Consider the following 22116-nt stretch of genomic DNA (forward strand, 5'->3'; position numbering starts at 1 on the left):
TCCCTCGGTTATTATCAAAATATCCCCCCTTCTTTTTCTAAATTCCCTTAAACCAATTTTTTTCTTGAAGGGCTACAACGTCATTTCCCAACCCGGTTTTTCACCCCCTTTTTCACTCCCACGTGGTGGGCCCCACCTCTCTCTTGTTCTCATTCTTAGCCAGCGCTTTGCAAAGCTCTCAATTTTTACCCTCACTCACTCACACTCTCACAATTTTGGCCCACTAATCAGTTTTTTAGATCAAATTTGCACTCTCACTCTCATTGTTGTGGAGAGCCTCGTACATTAATTCCAATCCTCAACTCTCTTTTGTTATAGTTATACACAAGGAATGAAATTTCAAAAATTTTGGCGAAATTTTCGTTTTTGGGGTCCTGAAATTTTATCATATATCCATTATTTTTCGGTATTATTTTAGCGAAATTTCTCTTAAATTTTGCCCAAAATTTCGAACACAGAGCACATGTGTTTTGTAAAATTTCTCTGAATTTCGTCGAAATTTGGGGAAATTTCGCTGTTGTAACTAACTCCCAGCCCCAGACCAAATCTCTCTCTCACTTGGGAGCTGAGGCCATGGAGGGAGGAAGAGAAGAGAGGGCTGGGTTTTCGGCGGTAGGGGGCCGTGGCAGGGGCGAGATGAGAGAGAAAGAGATGAGGGTGAGGGTGGGCTGGTGATGGACATGCCGAGAGAGAGAGAGAGAGAGAGAGAGAGAGAGAGAGAGAGAAGCACGGGGGTTGGAGTCTGTGGAGAGAAATGAGAGAAAGGAGAACTGGAGAAGAAGAAAAAAAAAAAAAAGAGAAAGTGGAGTGGGGGAGCTGGGGGAGCTGGGAGCAGTTTTGACTTTTGAGAAATAAAAAGGAAAAGATGAGAAAAAGATAAGTGAGAAAGACTAATGAGAGGAAGACTGAGAGTCACGGGGAAAGAAAAGGAAGGAAAGAAAAAAAAAAAAAAAAAGGTTTAGGGTTAAGGAGGTTTAGGGTCTTTGGGCAATTGGAAAAAAAAAAAGGGTTTGAGATTTCGTTTGGGGTTTAATTTGACCGTTTTGGGGTTTCATTTAATTGTTTTTACTTTTTAAACCTTAAACCAGTAAACCCTAATCAAGGGTTTAAATTTCGATTTTTAAGGGTTCCGAAATTTTAACACTAATTCGACCAAATTTCGAAAAATTTCGCCAAAATATTCGAAATTTCGCTAAATACCCAGCTGAAGCCAGTGAGGGATTGAGGAAGGAAGAGGAGACCAGAGGAAGAGAGGGGAGAAAGAGGCGAGCTGGCCTCGTTGCCGACCGTCGCCGAAGGCAGTAGATCGAAGAGAGAGAAGAGATCGGCGTGGGTCTGGTGGCTGGGCAGTGGGAAAGAAGGAGAAAAGAGGAAGAGAAGGAGGGAGGAGAAAAGAGGAAGAGAAGGAGGGAGGAAAAAGAGGGAGGAGAAAAAGGGAGGAGAGAGAAGGCGTGGGTCTGGTGGCTGGGCATGCAGTGGGAAAAAAGAAAGATAATGGGTTTGGTGGCTGGGTAGTGGCAAAGAAGAAAGAGAAGGAAAAAAGGTGAAGTCACAGGAAGAAAGAAGAAAAGAAGGAAAGGAAGGAAAGAAAAGAAAAAGAAAAGAAAAGAAAGAAAAGAAAAAGAAAAGAAAAGAAAGAAAAAGGAAAAGAAAAAGAAAAGAAAAGAAAAAAAAAAAAAGAAAGGAAAAAAAAAGTTTAGAATTGGTTGAGGACTTGAGGTTTGGGGTCTTTGTGTAATTAGAAAGAAAAAAAAAATTTGGGATTTCGTTTAATTGTTTTTAAATTTTAAATCCTATTACATTTTTATATAAAAATAATTAAAAATATCTTAAAGAGCCTAAACTTTAATATCTTATACCATATCCTAAAGAATATATAATACACATTATAAAATATATAAAATTTAGTGTATATATTATAGAGTATATAAGATTTAGTATATAGAATATATATGATTTAGTGTATAAATTATAGAGTATAAAGAATATAATAATTTTATTTATTCATTATATTAATTTTATTTAATAGTATTTGCCTTCAGCGCGCATTATATTCATTACATATCACATGAAACCTACCATATAATTTGGTTTTTTCAATGTTTTTTATCAATGTAGTAGATAATGTGTTAAATAAACATATAGTAAAGTTTCATTCAAAATTTTCGTATTTTGATAACAATTTTCGTCGTTTCCATCGAATTTTTGTCGAAATTTAAAAATCTTCGAAATTTTCGTCGAAATTTCTATCGAAATTTCCATCGAAATTTCCTCGAAACCCGAAATTTTATTCTTTGACCCTAATACATTTCTATCCCTTAAAAAGAGGTCATTTTTATGTAATTGTTAATTAGTGAACTATTTTTATTTAACAGTATTTATCTTCAACACGCATTGTATTCATTTTATTGAATATTTATTTAATTCATGATTTAATATTGTAATATAAATAAATTTGAGGTCTTATTTATATAATTATTAATTAGTGATCCAATTTTTTAACAGTGTTATTTCTAGCGCGCATTATATTCACCTTATATTACATTAAACCTACTATATAATTTGGTTTCTTCAATATTTTTTATTAATGTAGTAGATAATATGTTAAATAAACATATGGTCAAGTTTCATTCAAAATTTTCGTATTTGATAGCAATTTTCGTCAAAATCGAAATTTTAATCGAAATTTCTGCGAAAATTTCTATCGAAAACTTCCTCGAAATTAAAATTTTACTTCTTGGTTTTACATATAATAAACTACATCGAAAAATTTAATTACTCTTTTCCTATTTAATTAAAAAAATCTTAAATTTTTTTCTATTATTCTATTAGATTAATTAATTTAATTAGTCAAGCTGGAAGAAAGAATATACCTAATTTTAATTCTCAAATTCGAATGAGACTAGTAGTTAATCTGAATACAAAAAAAAAAAAAAACCCACTTTAAATTTTATAAAAGCCGTTTTATTTGCCCTTTTTTTATTTTTAACATAAAATGAATTCTTGTCTCATAGCCTTTGGATCAAATTTTAATGAGGTATCATGCTCAAAACAAAAGTCTAGCAGATCCTATTTATTTCACACAAAAAAGTAAAAATAAAATGAGAGAAGCAGATGTGAGCCGTTAGATTAAAAGAAGCGTCAAGATTTAGAAGAGCTCTCCTCATTACACCAATTAGGGCCATTAGGCTGTTGTTCTAAAATTCCTCAGAAGTCAGAACCAACAAAGGCATCGCCTACCTTTGAGAAAATCACAAAGACCCCTAACTCTCTCTCTCTCTCTCTCTCTCTCTCTCATCAAAACCCTAATTTTCTCTACCCCTGACTCTTTCTCTCATCAAAACCCTAATTTTCTCTCTTTCTTCCTCTCTTCCCGTAACACAAAAACCCTAATAACAAACTCATACCTGCTATTCATACCCTAATAACAAACTCATACCTGCTATTCAGACCTTAGGGTTTAATCCATGGCTACCAGTAAGTCGGTTCTTTCTTTCTTCTCTTTCTCCAAATATTGTTCTTATATTTTCTATAATTTGTTAATGGTAATGAAAAATTATTATTATTATTTTTTGGTTGAATTAATGGAAAATTAATTGGGTATGTAGGACTGCAATTTGAGAACTCGTGCGAGGTTGGGGTTTTCTCGAAGTTGACGAACGCTTACTGTTTGGTTTCCATCGGAGGCTCTGAGAACTTCTACAGCACATTTGAGGCCGAGTTGGCTGACGTCATCCCTGTCGTCAAGACCTCCATTGGAGGCACTCGCATCATTGGCCGCCTCTGCGCTGGTATTTATTTATTTCAATTCATAGTCAATTTCTTTTGATTTTTTCTGTTTTTTTTTTTTTTCACTAATTTAAATTTATTTGCAGGAAACAAAAATGGGCTTCTTTTGCCTCACACCACCACCGACCAAGGTCTTTTTCCTGTCTTTGTATCTTTTATTTTTCGTATTTTTTAATTTTTCTTTTGGTCTTTTGGGTTATGTTGTATATGGTATGCTTTGCTTTGGTTTTGTTACTTATTGAGCTTCTCTTGTTATTGAAATTTTGAAGAACTCCAGCACTTGAGGAACAGCTTGCCTGATCATGTTGTTGTTCAGCGCATTGAAGAGAGACTATCTGCTCTCGGTAATTGTATTGCGTGCAATGATCATGTTGCTCTTACACACACTGACCTTGACAAGGTGGGTATTCTTTTTCTACTTATTGCAAGTTGGTTTTGGTTATTTCATGTTCCTGTTTATTTTGCCTTTCGAAAAGCTGAATTGTTTCGATGAAATTCAAGCAAATAACCCACAAAGTCATTAAGAGTCCTTTTCATGGAAAGTAAAGAAGAATCAAATGGGTGATACAATTTCCATTCTCCACCAAAAGCATTCAACCCATCAAATTCTAGGACTCCAGAATTTTTTTTTTTTGTTTCTATTGTAAAACCAATTCTTTGGAAAAGTTGTGAGGTCAGCTTCTCAGGCTTATATTTTGTTTGGATGTCTCGGCTGAGATAATATGCATGTGTGATTGTAGGACAGCCATGAACATACTGCTTTAAGAGCAATCTACATTCTCGTTAAATAAACAAAGATGCAATGTGCATCCCAAGGCCCTCTATATCCATCTTTTTAATTTAGCCGATGACAAACTTTTAAATTAATTTGTTTGTTATTTTTTCATTTATTTGTTTCTTATTTTTTCTCAGGAAACAGAGCAAATGATTGCAGATGTTCTTGGAGTGGAAGTTTTTAGGCAGACAATTGCCGGTAATATTCTTGTGGGAAGCTACTGTGCCCTCTCCAACAGAGGTGGCTTGGTAAGAACAACTCTCCTTGGTCTGGTGTTTCTGATGCATATTTGGTGAAAGAGTTTGTACTATAGTCGTTCCATCTTATTTTTCTTAATGGTCCCACTCTAAATAGTAATTTCAAAAATCTTGGTGCAGGTTCATCCCCACACATCTGTTGAGGACCTGGAAGAACTTTCAACACTTCTTCAGGTCCCTCTGGTTGCTGGCACAGTTAACCGTGGTAGTGAAGTGATAGCTGCCGGCATGACAGTGAATGACTGGACAGCATTCTGTGGATCAGACACAACTGCCACAGAACTATCAGTTATTGAGAGTGTTTTCAAGTTGAGGGAAGCTCAACCTAGTGCCATTGTTGATGAAATGAGGAAATCGTTGATTGACTCCTATGTCTGAGCTAATCTTTGTGCTAGTAATCTCATCGATGGTTTATGTTTTAAGTTCATATTTACAAGAAGTCTTGTTTAAGTTCATATTATGGTTTATGTCTGAGCTTATCAATGGTTTTAAGTTCATATTCACAAGAAGTCTTATTTTATCAATCTTAATTATAAGAACTCTGTTTTGTCCAAGTTGTATAATTATGTTGCCCCAATTTTGTTTAGGATTTTATTGAAATTGGGTAATTTGGTTTGTTGTTTTGCTTTTTTAATTTTTAGGAAGTGCTGAATCAATTATCGTCATTTCTTCATTTGCCAATGCTTATTTCTTGACTTGCAAGCATAAATCTGACTATGCAATGTTAATGGGTTGCTTTAGAGGATATAGTCTTTTGATTATGTGGGAAATAGAGTACAATTTGTTTGTCAAAAATGTGCCCGTTTTTCTCGAAATCGTTTGGCTTTCTGTAGGCCCACTGATAACTCATAGACCTTCATTGATGGGGAGTTGGCTACAGGGCTCTGATTTTGTGATATAGAAATAATTGATGGGAAATTATATGCTGCAACTTTGAATGCATCCGAGTTTTTATCGGTGTTTGACATCCAAGATGCTAATAGCAACCCACCTTCAAAACAAAGTGATCACGTTGTACTCTTTTCCATTTGTCCCAGGTTTTTGTTTAATTGGGTTTTTTTGGCAGAGTTTTATTAAGGTAGTGTAGAAACACATGAAGACTACATTTTCCTTGGCTAGTTTTTTTTATAGGGTTTTGGATACTAAGGTTTCTGGACATCCAAGGGAGAGTGCTTTAAATAATGTAAAATCATGTGATTTTCCACAAATAAAGGAAAATTTGGGGTTGCTATGTAATATATACTAATTAGAAGTACTTCCCATGTAAACCATTTGTAGTAGTCTCCAAATATTAGGAGTGCTCTCCAAGTATCATTTGCCTATAAATAAGCCTAATGAAAGCAATGAAGGCACACGCTTGAGATCTCCATAGTTCCCTCTTGTATTCTCTCAGTTCTCTCCATTTTCATTAATTTTTATAACATATATATTGCATATATGTATATAAATCTATAAATATATAGAGAAAAAGTTTCTCTAGATGCTGCTTAAAAAAAAAAAAAAAATTACTATAGGATGCATGTGCATCCTATTTAATCTCTAGTGCACCAATTGATTATATGTAATAATAAAGTAAGAAAAATTAATGATCAGTATGTTAGCGTGTTTAGCTTGACATGTGTGGCATTTTATGAGCTACATATTTATGTTTTTACCCTTCATGTAGCACGTACTCTCATACTACACGTTTTCCCATACTACATGATGAACCCCCATAAGCCATAACCAAGGATTAAATTTCGTTTTTTTAGGGTGTCGAAATCGAAACACATGTTTAATAATTTTTCGAGAAAATTTTGCCAAAATTTTTGAAATTTCGCCGAAATTTTTCGAAATTTATCGAAATTTACCGAAATTTACTGAAATTTATCGAAATTTTTCGAAATTTACCGAAGTTTACCGAAATTATCGAAATTTTCATATTTTCTATTTTCTCCAACTTCAGAAATTCACCAAAAATAGCTTAAGACTCCAATAATTCATCGAAAAATTCTACGAACTCGTATTGATGAGTACTAATTTCCTATAACCTCAAAATAGTCAAATTGCTTTCAAAAAAATTATGAAAAATCCTACTCTTATAATTTAATTCTGAAAAAATAATAATCGTCAAATTCTTGAATTTTCATTTTCTAAAATTCATTTCCACACAACTAAGCTCTAGAACTATAACCAAAGGTCTAAGTTAGTTAAAATAAATTTAAAAAAATTTCTAATTCATTTAAACAAACCTTAAAACAAATTTGAAAATTTTAAGTAACAAAATTACCATAAGCCAAAATTTGGGTTGTTACACTTAGTGAAGACAAAGCTTGGCTAAGTAAGAGACATGGGAAAAAAGGAAGGAAAGATAAAAAATAAAAAAAAAAGACTGAAGAGAGAGGCACGGGGAAAGAAAGTAAGGAAAGAAAAAAAAAAGAAAAAAAATGAGGGAGGGGGGGGGGGGGGTTTGGGGCCTTTGGGTAATTGGAAAGAAGAAAAAAAGGTTTGAGCTTTCTTTTAGTTATTTTAAACCTTAAACTTTAATAGATTTCTATATAAAAAAATAATTAAAAGTATGCTAAAGGACTTAAAACCTAATATCCTAAAAAATATAGAGTATAAAGGGTTTAATGTATAGATTATAGAGTATAAAGAGTATTAGGGTATATAGAATATATAGAGTATTAGAGTTTAGATTTTAGTGTATAATTAAATTATACAGTTTAAAGAATATAATAATTTTGTTTATTCATTATACTAATTTTATTTAACAGTATTTGCTCTAGCGCGCATTATATTCACCTTATATTACATGAAACCTACTATATAATTTGATTTATTCAATGTTTTTTTTTTTTATCAATTTAGTAGATAATATGTTAAATAAACATATGGTAAAGTTTTATTCAAAATTTTCATATTTTGATAGCAATTTCCGTCATTTCCATCATTTCCATCTAATTTCTGTCGAAATTTAAAAATCTTCGAAATTTCCGTCGAAATTTCCTCGAAACTCGAAATTTTATTCCTTGGCCATAACCCATACACTCACGTAGGGGTGGGCGTTTAAACCGGGAACCGGGTGGACCGGACCGAACCGGGGGAAAAAAAACCGTAAAAAACCGCTTTGACCAAAACTGGTCAACACCGGGACCGAACTGGACTGGACCGGTCCAATCCAATTCCGGTCCAGTTTTGCACTTCACAGAACTGGACTGGATCGGATAATTAATATTTATTTTTAATTTTTATACATATTTAATTTTTATACACTTTTTAAACATTTTTATACACATTTTTACAAACATGTTTACACACATTTTATACATTTTAGATAATAAAATTAATATTAACCTAGCTATATTTTAGACTCTAAAATATATTTTATATAACCCTATGGCCTATATTATATATATATAATAATTTTTTAGTATAAAATTTTAGTTACACCTTTTATAATACAATTAATATATTCTTTATATATACACTAAACCCTATATACTAAAATTATTATAGTTCTATGGTATAGTATATAGTTATATAACATATAAGCATATAAACCCAATAAGTATATAACATATATAACTAATAACTATATAAGCATATAAACCCAATTGAAATCCCAATGAAACCCCAATTAGACTCATAGTCAACTATAAGTCTATAACCCTATACCCTAATACAATTATAACTATATACCCTAAACTATATTAATTAGTTAATTACTCTATACATATATTATATATAAGTAATAAGTATATAAGTATATAACATATATAACTATATACCCAATTGAAACCCCAATTAGACTCATAGTCAAATATAACCCTATATCCTAATACATTATAACCATATACCCTAAACTATATTAATTAGTTAATTACTCTATACATATATTATATATAAGTAATAAGTATATAAGTATATAACATATATAATTATATAAGTATATAAACTCAATTGAAACCCCAATTAGACTCATAGTCAACTATAAGTCTATAACCCTATACCCTAATAAAATTATAACTATATACCCTAAAATATATTAATTAGTTAATTACTCTATGCATATATTATATATAAGTAGGGCCCTTCCAATAAGGGATCCCTCATTTAGTGTTAAATGAGGGATCACCTTGTGGGGCCCACACGAGTCGTTTTGTGTTAATCCGAACCACCCATTTTTTGCATCTCCATTGATAAATCATTCTTACAAAAAATCAGCCAAATTGAAAATCGTTTACCCGTTCGATTAAGTGGTCAAAGTTTAGGTGTTTATAGAAGAATTTGTTATTCGTCTATTTGTTTTAAACTTTGACCGCTTAAATAAACGGCTAAACGATTTTCGATTTGGCTGATTTTTTGCAGAGATGATCTATCAACGGAGATGTAAAAAATGGACGGTTCAGATTAACACAAAACGACCCGTGTGGGCAACACAGAGTGATCCCTCATTTAACACTAAATGAGGGATCCCTTATTAGAAGGGCCCTGTATATATAAGTAATAAGTATATAAGTATATAACATATATAACTATATACCCAATTGAAACCCCAATGAAACCCCAATTAGACTCATAGTCAACTATAACCCTATATCCTAATACATTATAACCATATACCCTAAACTATATTAATTAGTTAATTACTTTATACATATATTATATAGAGGAAATTACAGATTTAGTCCAGTTATTTTATACCTAGTTCAATTTTGGTCCACAATCTTTTTTAAGTTCTGTTTTGGTCCACTAATTGTTTCACTTGTTCAATAAAGGTCCAGATTTGTTTTCTCAAATTTGGCCTGCTATTTACCCTATCAAATCTCACCCAAATTCAGCAAATATATACTTGTTTTAAAGCTATGCATTTCTTCTTTACAACCATATAAAGATCATTCAAATTGGAGTTCTAAAACTCAAGATAATTGACCCTAAAGTAGGGTACCCAAAACTGTCAATTTTTCAAATTTCACCAAATCTCAATTCTCTTAGATTATAATACTCCAAATTTGTTTTTATGACTAAGAAATGATGAAATATAACTTATACTTCAATTATAATTGAAGAAAACACAACTCAAAAGATTTAAAGTCACAAATCTGGACCTTTATTGAACAAATGAAACAATTAGTGGACCAAAACAGAACTTAAAAAAGATCGTGGACCAAAATTGAACTAGGTATAAAATAAGTGGACCAAATCTGTAATTTCCTCTATTATATATAAGTAATAAGTATATAACATATATAATTATATAAGTATATAAACCTAATTGAAACCCCAATGAAACCCCAATTAGACTCATAGTCAACTATAAGTCTATAACCCTATACCCTAATAAAATTATAACTATATACCCTAAAATATATTAATTAGTTAATTACTCTATAAATATATTATATATAAGTAATAAGTATATAAGTATATAACATATATAACTATATACCCAATTGAAACCCCAATTAGACTCATAGTCAACTATAACCATGTATCCTAAATTATATTAATTACTCTATACATATATAACATATATAACTAATTAACTATATAAGTATAACTATATAACCACAATTGAAACCCCAATGAAAATTAAAACCAAGTGACTTAAGTGTTTAAAAAATTAAAACCCCAATTTAATTACAAAACTCAAACACTGAAGTCACTAATCAGTAATCACTATTCACTAAACAAGTAAACAGCCAAACCATTTCAATATTTCATTTTGACTGACTCGAAGTCTCGAAGACTTCAAACTCAATTCACAGACTCAAAGTCTGAAAGAGTGAAACCCTCAGCCAGGTCCCTCACGCTGCAGCCCGCAGCCCGCAGCCCGCAGACCGCAGTCACAGCCCGCAGTCACGCAGACCGCAGTCACCCCTCACTCTCGCCGTCGCGATCTTCCTCTTGCCGTCCCGATCTTCCTCTTGCCGTCCCGATCTTCCTCTCGCCGTCGCGATCTTCCTCTCGCCGTCGCGGTCTTCCTCACGCCGTCGCGATCTTCTTCTCGCAAACAGCCCTAACCCTGTGTCCGTCGCCGACTCGCCGACTCGCCCTCGCCATCTTCCTCCTTTCCCCATACTCGTGAATCACCCAGAAATCCGCCGCACTAAAAAACACAACCCAGAACCCGGTTGGAGATTCGCGGGGGCGAATCGTCATTCCCGGCAGCGACGAGGTGCGAGACCTGCCAAGTTCTGCTCGCCATTTCTCTCTGAGAGCAGGGGTGCCATTGGATTTCTCATCCGATCAACGGCGGAGGAAAATCAAGGTTTTGCCGATTTTCCCTCGCCGGAGTTGCCTTTGATTCCGGCGACGTCTGGATCATCCACCACCCCACTCAGCTTCCTCTTGACTTCATGAACACGATGGTGGTCTCCGATTGTTCATCGGACCACCACAAAGGCCGAATCGAAACCCTAAAGGCCGGCGGCTCCTCCTCTTCTGTCCAGCGAATTCAATGGTGATTTTAGGCAATTAAGGGTATAATTTCAAACAGTGCACCAGACCAAACTGGAACTGTTCCAGTTCAGTTTGGTCCAATTCTGATCGAAAATTTCCAGTTCTATAGCACTGGACTGGACTGGATAACCTCCACAGTCCAGTCCACAGTTTGGGGGGTGCACTGGATTGTACCGGACCGTGCCCACCCCTACACTCACGCGAACAATCTACTTAGACTACTTGCACACCTACCAGCATGAATAGAAGAAAAGTGAGTTTGGCGTGATGTCATTTGTACTCCACATCTTTATACTTTTAGACAAACCGATCAATCAACTAGTGATATATAATTTTTTAAAAAAAATATATATCTTTCCAACTATATTTATATTAATTATTCATCATTTTAAATTTTAAATTTTTTTGTTTATTGAGTTTTTTTTTGTTTCATATATTTATGAATGATTTGTATTGTTTTGATTACTTGATTTGTTGTTTTTTTTTGTTCTTTTGGTGACTTGAGATTTATTTTGTATTTTGTTTGATTTTTTGTACATGATTTTGCTTGTTTTATTTTTAAATTGACTGAGATTTGGTATATTATTTTGTTGCAGTTTCAATTTTCAGATGCAGTTTCAGTTTTCTAATACAGTTTTAGTTCGCAGTTTTAGTTCGCAATTTGAATTTTCTAATTAGTTCAGTTTCAATATTTTCAAGTTTACTCTTATTTTTTGTTGCATGACAAATATAAATAGTCTTAATTTAAGAGTTGTTGTTTTTGTTTTGGACAGTACCATGCTATGGATAAGTTTGTTTAAATTTTTTGAAAATTAATTTCAAATTTTTGTTCGATTTTAGTAAACTGGCATTCTTTGTAGAGTTGATTTGAGGGAAATGAGCAAGCAATTCATTATATCAGCCGGATCTTGACCGAGGTTGAAACTAGATACTCGCCCGTTGAGAAGCTGTGCTTGGCTTTATATTTCTCGGTGATGAAGTTGCGGCACTATATGCTGCCAACTATGATTTTAATCATTTCAAAAACGAATGTAATCAATTATACATGCTTAGACGGCCAATCATTCACGGCCGGATTGGAAAGTGGACCATAGCCCTTTTTGAATTAGATTTCAGATACATCCCTCAGAAGGCAGTCAAAGGCCAAACTCTAACTGATTTTTTGGCGCACCACCCTTCTAAAGATTTTGAAGATATCGATGAAATCAAAATTGATGTTATTTCCAGTCACTATGTAGGGATTGAGCCGTGGAATATTTGGTTTGATGGGTCCAGCCCAGATGATTCGGCGGGAGCTGGAATAATCATAAAATCACCACAAGGGATGAGATACCAGTTTGCTTTTCAATTAGGATTCCCTTGTACTAATAACCAAGCAAAATATGACGCCCTATTGGGTTAGAGATTTTGGGAGAACTCGACGCACAATACGTCGCCGTGTACGGCGATTCTCTGTTAGTAATCAAATAAGTTACAGGACAATATAGATGTCTTGATCCGATTTTAAGTTTTTATTGGGCCATGATAACACAGCTACTCGTGAAATTCACAAAAATCACATTCAATCATGTTAGAAGGGAAGGAACTATGAGGTCGACGAGTTGGTTAAGATAGCTTCGAACCGAACCTATCGAACATGTTAGAAGGGATCACTTTTCCAGAGGGCTCCGTGTAACACCCCGAAGCTCGCGCCCATAAAAATACTGAAACACTGTCTTTCAACTCTTTTTCAAAAAATGAGCCATGCACTTAACATAATAATTAAATACATATAATAAATATAGTCTGAGCCCGAAAACATATATATAATTACTGTTTAAAATCATTGACACAAATCAAAGTAGGTCTCACTGCCTCGTCTTTTCCCCACTGCCTCCTTAGCTTGCTTAACTTGCAAAACATCAACCACACTGCACCATATCCATGGTACACTGGGTCATTTAAACAAACAACCCGGTAAGCTCACTAGAGCTTGTATGAGTGAAATGACGTAACAACTATCTTCAATAAATAATCACATGGCCTCAATATGCTTTGCCTTAATTATCATAGTTTATAATCCACAATATATTCACAATAATACCAAGGCATAAACAAATAATCCTCACAAGCCAATGATCCAACAGATAATCAAACAACTAAATCCAGCAAACTTAAATATTCTAAACATCAACATCAATAAATCTCATGGCATCTCAAGAATCCTCAAATAAACCTTTAACCTCAAAATCCTCTTTTACTTTCTTAAACTCAAACTCATCATCAATTCCATCCTCATGATTCAAGCCTACACTTTACCAAGTCCTACCCAAACAAATGCAATACAAGCACACAATACAAATAATCATCTATCTAATTTCATTCACAGTGCAACCACGTGAAAAGACTGAAATGCCCTTGGACGACAACACGCTCGGATAACAAATCCGGCAGCATGACGGCATCGAGAATAAGATTTCCTGAGCCCGTGTACCTGTTAAGACTATCAATCAACACAATTACAAAATGATTCACAAATGGTCATTCAACAACAGAAACGGGCGGTAACCACCACACATGGTGGTTGCCCGACCCCAAAGAACACATAGAAAACAACAAAAACTCACCAAATGGAACTATAAAGGTTCTTGGGACTTCAATTAGGCGGAATTGAGTCAAACAATCATTAACCCGCCACCAAAAGTGGTGGTTTGTAACAACCCGACCCAAATTTTCACTAGAAATTTAAATTTTTATTTAATTATGTTTTTAAGAAATTTTTTTTAAGGTGTGGAATTGCATTTTAAAGATTTTAGGATTTATTTGGAAAATAAAAAGGGTTTGGATTTAAAATTTTTATTTTTATTTTTGTTTGGGCTTGACCCAAAGTTGACTTTTAAAATAAATGAGATTTCGATTTTGACTTCGGGTCCGTTAGATAGGTTTTGATTCCACGATTTCATAGACACGTAGCACGCGTCATTTCGAGTTACGGTTTAGAAGATACGGACATGTGATGTGAGGGGCAATTTTGTAAATTTATAAAGGTGGGTTTGTAAATACCCAAAATCAGAAAATTTTTCTGATTTCTCTCTCTCTAGAATTTTCTACAAGCTTCTCTCTCCTCCCTTTATCTCTCTCTCTCCCCGCACACTCTCTCTCTCGGTTTTTCTCCTCCCCCGCAACCACCCAGCACCAACCGACTACCACCACCACCCAGCCCACCACCGACCACCACTGACCTCACCGGCATGACCCCCAGGCGCCGACCACACCCCCCAGCCTACTCTTTCTCCTCATCCTCTCTCTCTCCCCGAGTTCTCTCTCTCTTCCCCTTTTCTCTGTGCGCGGCCAACCCAGCCACCCAGCCACTTTCGGCGGCTTTTCCATCGACCCCGACCACCGGCGACCTCCCCCGTTGGCCGATCAGCTCAGCCCGGCCCTCCTCCAGCCAACCCAGCCACCCCCTGCGCGCGGTTGCTGTCAGAAGAGCTCCACTGGCCGCCGGCTTCTCTCCCTTCTTCGACCAGTTTTCCAGCGCCAATCACCTCATTCCTAGGTGGGTTTCGTTCCTCTTTCTTTGGGTTTTCATTCTCTTAAGCTTAGGTTGATTAATTTTGAGTAATTGGGAATTTGAAATTTTGGGAATTTTAGCCATTTCGGGATTTCTTTGGGTTTCTGGATTAGGGGCGATTATAGTTATTATTTTGGGCAATTTTATCTCTAGGAAACCAAATGGATGTTTGGAAGTAAAGATTGAATAGATTTGAGAAGTTGGATTTGTAAGGATTGGAACCCATTTCGGGTTTGCTGAGGATTGGCCGAGTTTCAGAGTATTTTTGGTGTGATTTTGGACAATCTCATGTGTAGGAAACCCGATATTGGATGTTAGATAAGAATGTATATGAAGATTGAGAAATTTTTTGTATATTTAGTTAAATTTTTGGGCTTGAAACAGTCACCTTGGGCAGCAACCTTTATGATTTCGAAACCCCCACTGATATTCCATAATTTTAGAGTATTTATGATAATTGGTTGATTGGATTATCGTTATTAGTTATAGTGATTGTGGTTAGGTTGAGCCGGGAAACCTTAGGAGCGTTTGTGGAAGTGTTATTGGTCAATTCGTGTAGATCGTAAACCAATCGCGTAGGAACGAAGTCGAGTGGGACGTTAGACTCCACACACACACTCTTTTTAAATGTCGTAGAACCGAGGCTAATCTTTGGTTGTATTGTTTTATTGTATAGGCGAGACGACCGTGGCTCGTGACGATCCGGCGAAAGATCGAAGCTAGGGTTATCACTGTGAGTGGACTGATTTTTATTTTCCTGAAATGTTTTATATGTTTGTTAATGAAATTCGATTTCTTGACTATATTGCGTTTGAACCTAAGTTAAAGGATTTTGAGATAGAATTCGGTTTTAAAATCTTTTTCCTAAGTTTAAATCGATGTTTATGGTTTATGCATGACGATCTAATAAGTTTTATATATTTTCTTGAAGAAATTGATTTGGACTAATACCTTCATCATGTTGATTTATTGCCATTGGAGAGCATGTTTTAAAACAAGTTTGAGGAATTTCATTTATATTTGAAAAATCTTGTTTTAAGCTTTGAATAAATTAAATATTTCTATTTGAAAATTGTGGTGGAAACTAAGGATTTTGTGGTTTTGCGTATTCAAAGTTTCATGGATTTATGTATTTGGTTTTGTTAAAGAAAGTTTAAAAGGATACGAAAGGACTGAGTTTAATTTTAATATATTTACGATTTGATTATAGAAAAATGGTTTTCAAACCACCTTTGCAGTACCCTCCAGGTTATCAGATAAATAGGTCTTTGGTACCCATCACAGCACACATATAGGCTTTGGGCCGTGTGTCGGGATGCTTCGCCCTTTGGGGGCCGCTCTGCGTGCACGTATGACCAGGATTGCCTGCACGTGCTGATTTTATTCGCACGTGTGTATGGCCAGGATATTGCCTGCACGTGTTGGATTTACTCCACGCGTGTGTCTGGCCAGGATATTGCCTGCCTGTGCGATGCAGGAATTCCGCAATTCAGGGTATATAGCATGGTGGAAAATGAAATAGGTATTTTCAAGAGTTTAAATATGGATTTTAAGTGAGAACTACTTTTCGAGTTTTATAATGATTTCGATTTTATTATTACTGTGACTTGTTATTTAGATGGGTGGCTTTTGAGAAATGAGTTTTGATTTATTTTTGCTTTGAGTCTCATTAGTTTTATAACTCTCTTTAAGTTTGGAAATGATTTTAAAACTGGGGGATTTCAGAGAGTGACGGGAGGTCTTGGTGCTAAATGTGGTTTTTGAAGGATTTTCTGAAACAGAAAGTTTATTTTTATTTTCGTTTCTATTAAACTGTCCACTCACTGAGTTTGTCTCACGGTTTTCTTGTTTTGTCTTAAATTGTTCCCCCCCAGGTAGTAGCTTTGGTGGAGGTCGAGCCAAACACGTCGAGGCAGTTACATCCATCTCTCAAGTCGGACCCTGTAGGCGCCAGTTAATATTCTTGTAAAAATTCCTTGTATTAGGATAGTGGCTCTGATGATCACACTTAAAATTCTTAGATGGTTTTTCTTTAAAATTGTTGGGTCTGAGACCCTATTTGGTTGTGGTAGAGGTGGTTGACATGTTAGAAGTGCTTTTTAACAGGTTTGAAATTTCCGGGTTAGTCCATTTTCAGGGGAGGTTCTGCCGAATTTTCGGTAGGATTTTCCTTAAATTTGGATTCCCGCAGGACCTCTCCTGGTTTCAGGGTGGAATCCGGGGGCGGTCTTTTCATGGTTCCAATGGTGGAAGTGGCGGCACAAACTTGGAAATACCCAAAATCAACTCCAATTAATCCTAGTTGCACAATGGAATCTTCAATTGTATAAAAACAATTCGAATTTAAGTCGAATTTCAAGAAATTCCAAATAGGCATAAACCCTAAAATCGAATTTCTAATTTCTCAAAATTTGACATGCCCACCTTTGGGGAAAGATTACGTATACCTTGAAGATCAATTCTCGTAACTGGGCCAACGGTCAAAAGTCACCGGAAACGGGTCAAATCAGCGGTGGGGTTTGGCTTTCTCAGCTCATTGCTTCGTCGTAGAGCATCGCATGGACGAACGAACGCCATGGCTAGACTCGCCGTGATGAGCGGAGGAGGACCTGGGTGGTCTGGCGCCGCAACTCCGTCGAAAAACGCAGATCGCCGGCTAAAGCGTCTTCTGTGTCTCGCGCTGATTCATCGCAGTGCTGGCTCGGATAGGTGATCGGCGACCAAGGGGAGAAAAAGGGAAGGGCGGTGATGGCGGGGAGCCAAAGCTCGGCCCCAATCGTCGCCGGACGTGCGCCCACACGCCGGTGGTAGGCGCGGCAAAGGTGAGAGGCGGGAGAGACAAAGACGTGGGGAGAGAGAGTAATTGCGTGTGAGAGGAGAGAGAATGAGATAAAAAGTCTGATTTTGGGTTTTAAAACCCCTTTGGTACAAATTATAAGATTGCCTTTACTTAAATAGCCTGTAACTCGGATCGATGCGTGCTACGTGTCTACGAACTCGTGCCCAAAATCAAAGAAGAAAGCCTCCTAACTTTAAAAGTCAACTTTTGGGTCAAGCCCAAATTAAAACAAAAATTAAAAATTAAACCAAAACCTTTTTATTTTCCAAATAAATTCCCAAAATGATCAAAATAAATTCTCAAAATATTTAGAATAAATCGTTTAAAATTACAGGGTCTCACATGCTAAGTCACGAACGGTGAAGATAGAGAGACGAGAACTTCCCTTTGCTCAGCAACGGATGAAGCCCGACGCCATATGTTGTGTGCAAGTTGACACAAATGATTGGAGATGGCCTCACATCCAATACCTAAGAAATCCACACCAACCTCACCCAATGAAGGTGAGATATCAGGCAAGAAACTATGTAATGGTAGATGATAATCTCTATAGAAGGAGCTACTAATGAAATGTTTGGAGAACAAGAGTCCAAAATTGTCGTGGCAGAGGTCCATGCCGGACTTTGCAGTGCGCACCAAGCCGGCCACAAGATGAGATGGTTGATCCACAGACACGGCTATTACTGGCTGACCATTTTGAAAGATTGCATTGAATATGCAAAAACTTGCAACCCACGTCAAATGTGCGGCCTCATCCAATATGTCTCGGTTGCATCCCTTCACCTAGTTATCAAGCCTTGGCCGTTCAGGGGTTGGGCAGTGGATATGATTGGCAGAATCACGCCGGAGTCGAGCCAAGGGCATAAATTTATCCTAGTGGCTACCGATTATTTTACTAAGTGGGTGAAGGCTGAGCCAATGAAAAAGGTTACTCAGGTTGAAGTTATTCAATTCATTAGAGAGAATTATCGGCGAAAATTTCCGTATTTTGATAGTAATTTTCATCGTTATTATCTAATGTTGTCGAAATTTCAATTTTAATTGAAATTTCTACAAACATTTCCATCAAAAATTTCCTCGAAATCGAAATTTTACCCCTTGGTTATGCATATAATAAACTACATCAAAAAATTTATTTACTCATTTCCCGTTTAATTAAGAAAAACTTAAAAAAAAATTTCTATTATTCTATTAGATTAATTAATTTAAGGGAGACTTAGAGTCCAGTCCATTTTATAAGCCTTTGTTAGACTAAGACCAGTAGTGATTTATGATTTTTAATTAAGTTCTTTTATTTTTCTTCTTTGACAGCTTTATGTTAGGTTTTAACTCAAAATCTCAGAGTTAAAATCTAACATGCAACCTTTACAAAATTCACTCTACACCCTAGAAGGGGAAATACCCTTCAAATAAGAGGAAATACCCTTCAAATCGGGGAAGGACTTTATTATGAATTAAAATGATTTTCTTATAAATTAAAATGACTTTATTATGAATTAAAATAATGTTTTTATAAATTTTAAAACGCTTCCGGCCTCCATCTAAAAACTATTTTTCTAAAAAATGTAAGTCTAATTATCTCTTAATTTAATTGGTCAAGATGGAAGAAAGAATATACCTAATTTTAATTCTCAAATTCGAATGAGACTAGTAGTTAATCTGGAATCTGGATACAAAACAATACATACTTTAAATTTTATAAAAGCCGTTTTATTTGCCCCTTTTTTTTAACATAAAATGATTTCTTGCTAGTCTCATAGCCTTTGGATCAAATTTTAATGAGGTGTCATGCTCAAAACAAAAGTCTAGCAAATCTTATTTATTTCACACAACTCAAAATCTCAGAGTTAAAATCTAACATGCAACCTTTACAAAATTCACTCTACACCCTAGAAGGGGAAATACCCTTCAAATAAGAGGAAATACCCTTCAAATCGGGGAAGGACTTTATTATGAATTAAAATGATTTTCTTATAAATTAAAATGACTTTATTATGAATTAAAATGATTTTCTTATAAATTTTAAAATACTTCCGGCCTCCATCTAAAAACTATTTTTCTAAAAAATGTAAGTCTAATTATCTCTTAATTTAATTGGTCAAGCTGGAAGAAAGAATATACCTAATTTTAATTCTCAAATTCAAATAAGACTAGTAGTTAATCTGGAATCTGGATACAAAAAAATACATACTTTAAATTTTATAAAAGCCGTTTTATTTGCCCCTTTTTTTAACATAAAATGATTTCTTGCTAGTCTCATAGCCTTTGGATCAAATTTTAATGAGGTGTCATGCTCAAAACAAAAGTCTAGCAAATCTTATTTATTTCACACAACCCAAAATCTCAGAGTTAAAATCTAACATGCAATCTTTACAAAGTTCACTCTACACCCTAGAAGGGGAAATACCCTTCAAATAAGAGGAAATACCCTTCAAATCGGGGAAGGACTTTATTAAGAATTAAAATGATTTTCTTATAAATTTTAAAACACCTCCAGCCTCCATCTAAAAACTATTTTTCTAAAAATTGTAAGTCTAATTATCTCTTAATTTAATTGGTCAAGCCAGAAGAAAGAATATACCTAATTTTAATTCTCAAAATCGAATGAGACTAGTAGTTAATCTGGAATCTGGATACAAAAAAAAAAAAAAAAAAAAACATACTTTAAATTTTATAAAAGCTGTTTTATTTGCCCTTTTTTTTTTAACATAAAATGATTTCTTGCTAGTCTCATAGCCTTTGGATCAAATTTTAATGAGGTGTCAGGCTCAAAACAAAAGTCTAGCAAATCCTATTTATTTAACACAAAAAAGTATGGGTAAATTACAATTATATATTTCAATTATACACCACTTTTTAATTTGGTATCTCAAGTTCAAAAAATTGCATTAAGGTATCCCAATTACGAAACTGTATCAGTTAGATACCTCCGTTAGTCTGACCGTCAAGAAGACTGTTATCTGATGACGTGGCACACATGGAGCCATCACTAAAAGACTTAATTTCAATTTAGTACCTCAATTTTACCATGTTTTTCAAGTTCATACCTTAAGTTCAAATGTTTTCTAGTTTTTATCTCAACTTCACCCTAATTTTTGACCCATCAAATCTTCACAAAAATCAACAATCTTATACTCATTTTGAAGGTATGAATCTCTTTTTATAGCCACAGAGAAATAATTCAAAAAAGAGCTATGAAACGCGAGATAAGTTGTCACAAATTAGGTATCCGAAATTGCCAATTTGTTTGGAAAATTTGACAGTTTTGAGTAGCCTACTTTGCGACCAATTATTTCGGGTTTCATAACTTCTTTTTGCATAATTTTTATATGGTTATAAAGAGGAGATTCATAGCTTCAAAATAAGTATAAGATTGATGATTTTGGTGGAGATTTGATGGGTCAAAAGTTCGGGTGAAGTTGAGATAAAAACTGGAAAACATTTATTTAGTTGCAAGTTTTTGAATTTGAGGTATGAACTTGAAAACATGGTAGAGTTGAGGTAGTAAATTAAAAGGAAGCCTTTTTGTGGTGGGTCCGCGTGTGCCATGTTATCAGATAATGACCTTTTTGACAGCTAGATTAACAGAGGTACCTAACTGACACGGTTTTGTAGTTGGGGTATCTTAATGCAACTTTTTGAATTTGAGATACAAAGTTGAAAAGTGGTGTATAATTGAGGTATATAATTATAATTAACCCAGAAAGTGAAAATAAAATGAGAGAAGCATATGTGAGCCGTTAGATTAAAAGAAGCGTCAAGATTTAGAAGAGCTCTCCTAATTACACCAATTAGGCTGTTGTTCTAAAATTTCTTAGAAGTCAAAACCAACAAAGGCATCACGTCCTAAACTGATCTAACCTTTGAGAAAATCACAAAGACCCCTAACTCTCTCTCTCTCTCTCTCTCTCATAAAAACCCTAAGGGTGTGTTTCGTAATGACAAAAATGCGTTTGGTTGCCGTATTGAGAAAACAGTTTTTGAAAAACACAAAATAGAATTTCTAGTTTATATTGTAAATTTAGAAACGACTAAATGATGTTTTCAGTGAATTTAGAAATCATTAAGAACACGGATCCAAATATAAAAAAATTTACAACTGAAAAAAAAAAAGAAACATGTGATCTGCACCTCCTCCCCACCTAGCCAGACCCACCTCCGACACAGAGCTGTCCCTGAGCATGGGCTGGAGGGGCGACCGCCCAAGGCTCATCTTCAAGGAGGGCCCCAAATATATATATATATATATATATACACTATACAATAAAAATATAAACTATAATTAAAAATATATGATTTGTACAATTCCTATAAAAGTGTATATATAATACCTTATTTCTAAAAGGCTCAAATTTGTAAAAAGCCCCAACTGATTTTTTTATAACTAACTAGTAAATCAATTTATGTTTTAAACTTTCAATTCTCTATTGGAGAATTTAAACATTAAAGTTTCTTTTTG

At 34.8% G+C, this 22116-nt stretch overlaps 1 protein-coding gene across 1 annotated transcript; it reads left to right on the top strand.

Moving 5' to 3' along the window:
- The first annotated feature begins 3201 nt into the window (after nt 1–3201).
- On the top strand, nt 3202–5494 carry LOC147277810 (eukaryotic translation initiation factor 6-2). Its single transcript, XM_086254061.1, has 6 exons — nt 3202–3477; nt 3609–3791; nt 3876–3920; nt 4059–4189; nt 4702–4812; nt 4942–5494. Exons 1-6 carry the CDS (start codon nt 3468–3470, stop codon nt 5197–5199), a joined length of 738 nt encoding a protein of 245 aa, XP_086110187.1. The 5' UTR covers nt 3202–3467; the 3' UTR covers nt 5200–5494.
- Nucleotides 5495–22116: the final 16622 nt, after the last annotated feature.

This window comes from Dryas octopetala, chromosome 8 (assembly GCF_963921425.1).
Source record: "Dryas octopetala chromosome 8, drDryOcto1.1, whole genome shotgun sequence".
Lineage (NCBI taxonomy): Eukaryota > Viridiplantae > Streptophyta > Magnoliopsida > Rosales > Rosaceae > Dryas > Dryas octopetala.

What these genes read in the sequence shown, in the direction of transcription:
- LOC147277810 (XM_086254061.1), top strand. An exon ending in CATTGGCCGCCTCTGCGCTG is followed by an intron (nt 3,792 to 3,875) that starts GTATTTATTTAT and finishes ATTTATTTGCAG; the next exon opens with GAAACAAAAATGGGCTTCTT. An exon ending in TCACACCACCACCGACCAAG is followed by an intron (nt 3,921 to 4,058) that starts GTCTTTTTCCTG and finishes GAAATTTTGAAG; the next exon opens with AACTCCAGCACTTGAGGAAC.